Source organism: Wasmannia auropunctata, unplaced genomic scaffold (assembly GCF_000956235.1).
Source record: "Wasmannia auropunctata unplaced genomic scaffold, wasmannia.A_1.0 LD336116.1, whole genome shotgun sequence".
NCBI lineage: Eukaryota > Metazoa > Arthropoda > Insecta > Hymenoptera > Formicidae > Wasmannia > Wasmannia auropunctata.
The window spans coordinates 463405-473439 of NW_012026774.1; the positions used below are offsets into that span (position 1 = coordinate 463405).

A 10035-nucleotide genomic window follows, 5' to 3' on the forward strand; every position below is an offset into this window, starting at 1 on the left:
GTGTGTGTGTGTGTGTGTGTGTGTGGCATGTGGGGGGGAGGAGGGGTGCGTATACGTGCGTGCGCGCAAATGGGTTTAATGTACTCGTATACATATAAAAAAAGTATCTTTAAGTACATATATATTTTGTTTCATTTTGCCAAAGAAAAATAATTATCTGCAGGCAATTATCTTAGTACACGACATTTTATAAAAAATATCGCGCACATTTTATAAAAAATAATTAACAATCTCTTGAACTAATGTTGATGAATCGTGCTCCATTATAAAGCGAGTCGCTGACGAAACCATGGATAATCTCACGCGCATCAGCACGTATCTTGGTTGATCGATCGTTGTCGGCCAACAATCTCCGATGTTGTTTGATTCCATCACGATCTTCGTGCCGAATCTGGACTCGATGATAATGGTCCTGAGGGTATATCAAGCAACTTGTTGCACTTAGTATCATTGAGTTCCCATCGAAACTCATCATGGCGAGTACGAGCAATATCCTTGCGGCATTTGCCATCGCCTTTTTGGCCTGTTTATCTCTAAGTTCGGCTCTCGCCCAGCACAACTTAGATATCTCTAATGCCTTTGAAGATCTCGAGCTGCAACCATTTCTTCGGGAAAAAAGACAAGAGAAAGCAGAGGTGTTCCATCTAAGAAATAGTAATCCTTTGGAATTGGAAGAAGAATTATCAGAGCCCGCGAAAACCGTCTACGAGAGAAGAGCGGTCGTGGAAGAAGCAAAAGATGATGGAAAAAGCAAGGAGCGAGAGAAACCGAGTACCGAGCCTAAAATAAACAACGATATCGAAAAAGAAGAGGAAGATGCTCAGGTAATTAAAATATGTTTAATTTATTTGTTACAGCCGCGCGGAGCCGAAAAGTAAGTCTAAAGAGCTTTCTCCTCTTTCAGGACGATATATTTTCATATAGGAGTATGCACGATCTCATCCAAGCATTGATTCTCGCGGATGAAGAGGACATTGCTGAGAGACTACAACAATTGCGAGAGGTAATTGATGATGAAAATTTCATGAAATGCAAAATATCACTGTTATATTATATTTATAGATTACTATCTGATTACCTATACTATATATGTATGCAATGTATTAAATGTCGCAAACTTTTAATTGATAGAGAAAATTTATATTTTACTTATATTTAAATAATGAAGGAAGAAGATTGGAGAAAAAGACAGGCATAGTTGATCTATGATGATTAGATCCATTGTGGCTAATGTCACATATTTCAAAATTTGACAAACTGATTGCCGCGATCTTATATTTACCTTATTTGTTACCTTTAAATTTCCTTTTAATTTGTTTGCAGAATGCTACGAAATCCGAGAAATTTAGCAAATTGCCAAAGCGTCAGGCGGTAGCGTCCGCAACCGCAACAGCATCCGCGTCAAGCAGTCTCGTCGGAGCGAATCTGTGGGACGCCGTTTCTCTGGTCGATCTGGATGAGCACTCTTGCGAGGTCGAAGCTTTTTCACATGGTCACTTTCACGTATCGGGAACGATCGTGCACGAATTCTTCTGCGAGTTGAGGAAGTTCTGGCATTACGGCCTGATTGTCTTCCGGAATTTGAAGTCCGGGCTTACCTTCGGACCATTGATAGCTGGGGATATAATTCACGAAGGCTTATTCAGCCACTTGTTCCATCATACTTCGCGTCTTTTCGATGTCATCATCAGCGAGCCCCATCATCTGTTGATTTTGCCCGATATAATCCGAGATGCTGTACCGTTGACTAGCGTCACCGGTGCCTGCCATCGATTTAAACACGTCTTCTTCAAGGTACTGCACTTTGGGCTCGATCTCTTCCGCGGACACGTTCGTCACGTCCTCGCGCACTTGTTCTCTCATCCGCACTTGGGCGTGCATTTGCGAGAAAGGTTGCATCACTTGCATAGATTCGGCTCGATACTTCCGCTGGAAGAGATAGTCGCGGAACCGATCGTATCCACGGCAGCGGCAGCGGCGACAGCGACGGCAACGGCGACGGCGACGACGACGTCGACAGCGACTACCTCTAGCGATAGTTCGATCATCGTTCCAGACTACCACAGATCATTGGCAGAAGTGCTATCTTCATTCCGCGGCTTCTACGATGGTTACCACGCGTCTGGATTAGCTCATCTGATTAGAACTGGCGCAAGGAGCATCTCCATGTCCTCAGCGTTCCCCAGAATCAGCTCGTGTTTGTCGCCCTTCTTCAGTCATTTTACAGGATACGGGCCAGTCGAACAGAGCACTACAGTGACCACGGCATCCAGCACGTCCAGCACATCAAGCTCCATTGGTGGTATCGGTGCAGGTAGCCCATCCATACTAAGCCCAGTGATAGAACCAACGATAGTTCCGGTAGCACCACCGGTACCCGTCGTCCCTATTCAGACCGAAACTGCAAGCTCTACGGCGTCCGCTACCGCCACCGCCACTGCCACCATCGCCGAGACGCAGCCGGTGTTTTCCGCTGAACCGACAATCATCCCTTCGGTTATCCCCTGCGATCAACCAATCTCTTCAGGTGTGGCGGCAAGTGCGGCAGCAGCAACGGCAACCGCGGCGGCAGTGCCAGTTGTTTCAAGCTACCCGACTGCGTCTCTGATACAACCGGTACCCACTTTGTCCCCGGCGATTGTTTCCAACACGGTGTCCGAGAGTAGCTCCGTGGTCGTAGCCGCGCCGGAAGCCGCGGTTCTGCCTACTGTTCTGGAGGGCAACGGGGCTGCAGCCGCCTCTGCTACTGCTGCAGCTGCAGCTGCGTCCTCAGCCGCGAACGTCTTCCCGACTTCGGTCGTTGGACGAGCACCAATCGCCTTGCCATTGCGCAGACACAGGCCCAGACCGATCCTATCCACTGTCACACCCGCAACCGCGGCCGCGGCCGCGAGCGCGTCCGCTTCCACGGGCGGCTATGTCCCATCCTTTGGACCGGCTCGATATCGTGGTCTCGATCTGGACATTGATCGCAGAATCAGATATCCATCACCGATTCGTTCGCAAGTCTTCCCCGCCGTGATTCCGTCGTCGGCCGTCACCTCGTCAACCGCCGCGGCCGCAGCGGCGGCGTCAACCTCCTCCTCGTCTGCCGCGGCCAGCAGTTCAGCCAGCTCCATTTCCTCGGGTGGCTTCAACTTTGTCCTGCCCAGGGAACAGATAATCGGTGCTCTGGGTCACGACGACTACCTACTGCCGGGCGACGTCGTCGTGGTTAACCTGAGAAACAAATCGAGGCTGTTCGGCCGCGTACTAGATGCCACCAGCCCAGTCACGTTCGGCTTTCTACAGCCGAAGATGCGTGCCTCTTTGCTCCGTCACGGTGGACGTGTCTGGAATCTGCTACCTAGAGACTTCAGGGATCCGGAGTGCTTCCGGAAATTTAACAATCCTCTACTCCTGCGTCATGGCATTTAGACATCACTATCTATCTCGTGACTAGTCCTCAATCATTATCGACTATCGATTAACAATTATAGCCGATCGCAATTGTGAATAAAGATGTGTCTTGAAAAATTGATTGCATTAATATTTATTTTCATAACAGTTTATTTTAGTATTAGTATTTTGCGAGCGTTACGTATGTACTTCTGTCTCAATGTTAAATCGAGTTGCTCAACGTGCGTAAAACCGTTTCTTTTTTTCACCGTTATTTGTTTATAATTCTTTCTCATTTCTTTATTTTAAACTGAAACACTTGCGGCAATTTTTAATTAAATACGTGTTAAAAAACAGACGTACTTTGCATGCAATTTGCAAAAGACACTGCGCGATATGTATTTGGCAAGTTTACACAATTGTCGCGAAATATACATATAAAAAGGTCATCTTTCCGAGATACTCCAGTGTGTCAACACTGGTTTTATTTGTTACATCCTATATATATGTATATATATATATATATATATATAGGATGTAACAAATAAATACACATAAATACTATATTTACATATGTATATATAGTATAATATTTTAAAAAGATCATTACAAAAATAAATTTTTTAATTTAAATCTTGTTTTAACGTTAAAGTAAAAAAAAAACACGAAAAAAATAACGAACCGTTATTTTTTAAGAAACGATAACGATTTACTTTTGAGAATCAGTAACTTAACAAAAACTAATTATTTTTCTAACTCAGTAACAAGTACTGGTAATGAATTACTTTTATAAGTAACTATTGCAACCTTGGCGTGTGCACACGCACGTATGTAGAAGAAAGGCGCAAAGTATCCGTTTTAAATAAGAACTTTTGTCGTAGTTATATTTTTCTAGCACGACAAGAAATCAAGACGCGCACATCTATCATAACTTGAAAGATTCCTTCACTTCATTAAAATCAAATAAGAACAACCATGTGTAATGCATATCAATGCAATAAATAAACAATACAATTTATATAATATTTTACATACATTTTAACGCGCTCGACAATGTTACAAATATTGCGACGCATTCTGTATTTACAATTAAAGAGAATTATAGAGACTGATTTAGACGTATTGCAGATAGCTCCCTTAATTTTGAAACTGATGAACATTACTGTCGCATTATTATAGATATAATTTGAAAACGCAAAGAAATGCAATGATTACTATGTTGTATTTGTATGTACATTTAACAATCGAACATGAATATAAAAGAAGCGATGTTTCTAAAAATTATTACTTTCAGATTTCTTTTAAAAAAGATTAACTCTTTTTAAGAAATTTTTGTTTTTTCTAATAAACAAATATTTTTCTACATTTCTTATTGCAATTGACAACAAAGATAAATTTATTAATATGTTATAATATCAACTTGATAAAAAATTTCGGATTCGAAAAGTCGAAAGAAAAATGGATAAAACTAAATTACTTATGACATATAAGAATATGATATACGTTTATGTAAATGTAATAAATGCCCAAAATGAGATGCAGATAATTTAAGGTACGCAACATTATTCGAAATGCGCAATTAACATAGTTTACTACTCGCTAATAAGCTATACTGCAAACTTAATTGTAGAAATATATATTACTAATTATAATATGTATCCAGCAAATAATAAATATACAACTGTTTTGCATTATTAATCAGACAACCGTTACACTACACGGTTAATTCGTTTTCGCAAGCGGATTGATTGAAAAATTTGCTGACGAATTATCATAACAAAGCTGAAGCCCTGTCTTTAACGCGAGATAGTCGGACGATGCTTTAACGATCGATGCTCGTCCAAATATCGCTCTATTCTCCACCAATTTCCACAATCCGAGTAAGCATGGAAAAATATATGAAGCGCATCATATTGACGCGCTTGCTGATGTCTCTCATGCGCGCCGGGATGTGATTATCAAGTTCCAAGAAATCTATCGAGATATCACCAAGCGGGTCATTGCAGAGAGCTCGAGACTTTAGCATTTAGTGGAGGAGCAAAGAAAGATCCAAGTTTAAATTTTTTTCTTTTATTCACATATATATGTACATCGCAAATTGTTGTTTATTGTTGACAAACTAGAACATTCTCAAGATAATTAAAAATATTTTTATCGTAAAATATCTATTGCATTATTATCTTAAAATGAACTTATTCTTCAAGAAATATTAAAAATGATAATTAACTTTTTCTTTTCTGAGAAAAATAACAAATGGTCGTTTGTACTTATGATTGGACGAATGTTGATGATTTTGATAGAGAAAAAAAATCAATAATGTTTTTTTTTTTTAATATTTCCTGAGCGGTACAACTCGCTTGGAGACAGCCTATGATAAAAACATTCTTGAAGATGATTATCTATCTCTCTTAATAATGATTAATGCATGCGTGCGTATGTGTATATGTGGGAAGGTGTATTTGTGCACGGGCAAATAAAAAATTGAAATTTTACTCTTTTGCTCTGCTTAACTAAATGTAACGTAAAATACCTTTACAGAGTTAAAGTCGACTTGAAGCCAGGTGAAAGATGATAAAAGATATACATATATATATATATATATATATAGAATAAGAAGAACGTCAAAGAGATCTATAGTTTATCAGAAGAATGTCAAAAATTGGATTGTCGAAATGCGCGTGAAATTTATTACGTACCTACGTATATATTATGATTTTAAGAGTAACTTTGCCTCATTGTCAGTAAAGATATGTCGCGACGTAATGTGAAAGATGTAGGAAGAATAAAAATCAAAATCAATTGATACAAAACAAACGACATAATTAAAATATATTTGATGACATGCAGTGATACGCGATACATAAAATTGTAAGAAAGTATATCCTCTTAGTGTATTTCTATTAATTAATCTCCATTTTTATTTCGACACATTTGATTGTATAGTTTATGCAGCAGTTACTAAAATTATTAATGTTTTATATCCGTATAAGAATTTAAACTTGCCGAGCTCGAAAAATAATAAACAGATATATACACATATACATTGCAAATGTACAATTTTTAAAGACACAAATATATACATATAACTCTTTCAAATTTTGTACAACAGCGAGAAAAGTTATTAATATCGTGGCGAGTAAAAATAATATTAAGATTACATTTAATATGACAATTTAATATGACTTGCGTCATTGATTAAACCATGAGGAATAATTGAGATAAAGTGTTGACAAAGTGTACTTGTGCAGTGTATATTCCCATCTTTTGTAGATGCCCATCACTGATTGGTGATTTGATACGAAAATCAACTCGTCATATTTCTTGTGCAAGGAAATGTTCTGAGCAAAAAATGTTGTTATGCCAGGCATTATGACGTCTGACATGATTTCGTTGAATCGGTAATTAACTGTTTTAATTTATCATGTACATCAATTCAACTTATTCATTCGCATCATCGCATTATTAAGCGCAAGGACGCTATTCAGTAAAGTTAGCGCAGGTGTGCCATGTCAAATAATGCGTCGGCAAATGAGAGCTAGAATAATGGGTGGGCACCCATGCAACAGGCACAATAAACAAATTTTGGCCAATATATAAGCGTGTCCGTTGAAATGATTGTCATTGCGTATCACGATTCGTGATTTCTCTCCGACGAAGAATTGTTTGGCTTAACATCCCTTCGATCGCTTATTCTCCCTCGCGATGGCACGCGTTGCTCTTTTAGTGACCGTGCTGGCAGTCTTGTGCTACACGAGTCAGGTAAGTTGCTTAATTTGCAAATGCAAAAGAATAGAGAGAAATATTGCTAAGTATCGAATATTTCAAGATAAGCTAAAGTTAATTTATACATGCTATAATTTTAGACATTTTTCTAATACAATATACAATTCTAATATCTCTTATACAAGCAATGCGTTTTACGTAACTCTCTATAGCTCTCTCTCTCTCTCTCTCTCTCTCTCGTATAGCTTATTATTTTACGCTCTACTTTTTCTATAACGTATAAGTTAGTATACATCATTTCGTTGTATACTTATACAACTGTGTCACGTGATACATGTATGTACATAACATTTATTTACGTATGTTTCTCAATACATGTATATCATATGCTTTGAAATATAATTAAATCTTGTTTTTTTTTTTTTCAATTGCTTGTTAGGCCATCCCGGTGCAAATTGAAAATGTGGAAGGTACGCAATTGTCCAATCAAATTACCGACAAGATACAAGAAATGCTTGACCGGATTCCTGACGAGATGAAAAACAAATTCAAGGTTTTCGCGGACAAAATCATGGAACGTATGAAACAACTCGGAAAACAACTTCAGGAAAAAAAAAAGATCGCAGAGAAAATTTTTGAGGAAATTAAAGAGAAATTGTTACAAGAGTTACAAAAAAATAAATTAAATATGAACGAAATTATTGAAAAGCTCAAGGAATTGAAAAAAAAGCTCGAGATAGATTATCAGTATGCACAGAATGATGCAAGTCAAAAGATTAAGGATGCCTTCAGAGAGCACACTCTTGAAGAACTGAAGGAGAAACTCAATTCACTTAACGAAGACAAAAAAAAAGAGATCTTGGAGAAACTCAAGTTACTTAACGAAGACAAAATAAAAGAGATCTTGGAGAAGTTATTAGGTAAGAGACAAAGCGAAACTTATGGCGTCGGAAAAAATATCCTAGAGAAGGGCAAAGACGGTATCCAAGACAAATTGACGAAAAACTCGAAGAAGATTATAGGTGATGCTGACGAAGCCTTCAAGAAACTACAAGAAAATGTAAATGACTTTATGCAGAAGACTAAGGAAATGAACGAAGAGATGAGAAACAATCTGGCGGATCGTATCAGTAAAGTGAAAGGAAAAGCGGAAGAGGCTGGAAAGATAAAGGGAGCATTCCGCAGCATATCCGACAAATTGAAAAATGGTATTGAGAAGGCGAAGGGCAGTTTCAACAAAGGCATAACGAAAATTGTTAAAGGAATCACTGAACTTCAGAATGGACTCGGCAAACTGAAAGAAAGCGCAGGCGGCAAGGCGAAAGAGATTTTCGGAAAGATGAAGGAAGAAGTTGGTAAAATGAAAGAGAAGTTGACGGAAAGAGCTGACGAACTGCAAGGCAAGGCAAAGCGCTCGATCGAGAATTTGAAGGAAAAAGTCGGCGATCTAAAAGTGAAATTAGAGGCTCGAGTTGGCACGTTAAAGAAGGACATAGACGATGCACGCGAGAGAATAATGAAGAAAGCCGGCGAAATGAAAGATAATGTCGAGAAGAAAAGGGAAGAAATCAGCAAACTGGTACAGAAGGAACTGAATCTCTTAACCGATAAACTGAAAGATATAATGGAGAACCTTTTCGAGGAAACGAAGGAAAAAATCAGCGAACTGAGTACGGAATTCAAGGACATAACTGCTAAAGTAAAAGACACGGTGGAAAATATTGTTGGAAAAGTGAAGGAAAAAATCGGCAATCTTGAAAATGTAATCGACGAACTGAAAGGAATGAAAGGCAAGCTCACAGAAGAACTCGGCGAATTGAAGAAGAAGTTGAAGAAAATGGTTGAATTAAACACAGACGAATTGAAAAAGATGGTGGGAGATCTTAGCGACGAAACGAAGGAAATAATCGGTAAAATGAAGAAGGAAATTAGGGAAGAAGCCGGCAAACTGAGGGAGAAATTAAAGGAAGAAGTCGACAAACTGAAGGGTGAGAATGATAAAATTGTCAACTATCAGCAAGCCGAACAGGCAGGCTTGGTAGGTGAAATACTTGATAAGGTCGGCGATTTGATAAAAATCCTTCTCTGAAATATCTTAATTTCTTCAATAATTTTTGACATTTTACCGAAATTACGCTCAATGAGCGAAATCTTCAAGTCTTGACATTCATTCTTTCAATTAGTCTTTCTTGTGTGGCTTCTTCATTCTAGATATTCTCACCTACAATGTTATTTCTCTCGTTCGAATATACATATCGTCCGAGTTACGTAACGCTTAACAATTGTAAATGAAAATTTGTAAGCAAAAAATAAAAGATATGTATGCTATAACATTGTTATAAAGTTGATTTTATCCTCAACATGCACTGCAAAAATTTTAATAAAATAAAAAAGATGATATAAACAGATTATATGTACATGGCATCTTTTTTATTTAATACATTTCGTTATATGTATATGATACATAACAAAATTATTTTTATTATTAATTTCGCATATTGTTTTATTGAACAACATTAACATAAAAACAGACTTAAATTGCATAGTTTTAAATTGATTCACAAATCTTTATCGTTATTTAGCATTCATGTTTCGCAAAAGAAAGAAGACAGGAAGAAAGATCTTTCATCAAAGTAATATTTTACAAATAAAAGTTATGTCAATTAGGTCACGACTTTTAATAATCAACGATAGTCGCTAGATTGAAAAACAACTCGCTATGCTTTAAAAGATTAGCATTTTATTATCCAAATGCTGTATTATAATTGACCGCGAATAAATTTAAAAAAATTTTCTCACGTATAATGTAAAAATAATAGAATTTTTTTCCCTATATATACGTATGCTTTTAAATATCATTTCTTCTGTTTTCTTTATTTTGACTTTTCACACACACACACACACACACACACACACACACACGCACACGCACAC

The 10035-nt window shown here is 37.7% G+C and overlaps 2 protein-coding genes across 3 annotated transcripts; both read left to right on the forward strand.

The window, feature by feature from the left end:
* The first annotated feature begins 415 nt into the window (after positions 1-415).
* LOC105448478 lies at positions 416-3516 on the forward strand. Of its 2 annotated transcripts, XM_011687101.1 has the most exons (3): positions 417-824; positions 905-1003; positions 1324-3516. In XM_011687101.1, exons 1-3 carry the CDS (start codon positions 474-476, stop codon positions 3415-3417), a joined length of 2544 nt encoding a protein of 847 aa, XP_011685403.1. In that variant the 5' UTR covers positions 417-473; the 3' UTR covers positions 3418-3516. The 2 variants fall into 2 exon arrangements, with proteins under 2 accessions (XP_011685480.1, XP_011685403.1); XM_011687178.1 differs by lacking the exon at positions 905-1003 and having other exon boundaries at positions 416-824.
* Positions 3517-6494: 2978 nt separating this feature from the next.
* On the forward strand, positions 6495-9432 carry LOC105449079 (myosin-2 heavy chain, non muscle-like). The gene is made up of 2 exons (XM_011688100.1): positions 6495-7137; positions 7541-9432. The coding sequence occupies exons 1-2, from the start codon at positions 7081-7083 to the stop codon at positions 9188-9190; spliced, it is 1707 nt and encodes a 568-aa protein (XP_011686402.1). The 5' UTR covers positions 6495-7080; the 3' UTR covers positions 9191-9432.
* The last annotated feature ends 603 nt before the right edge of the window (positions 9433-10035 follow it).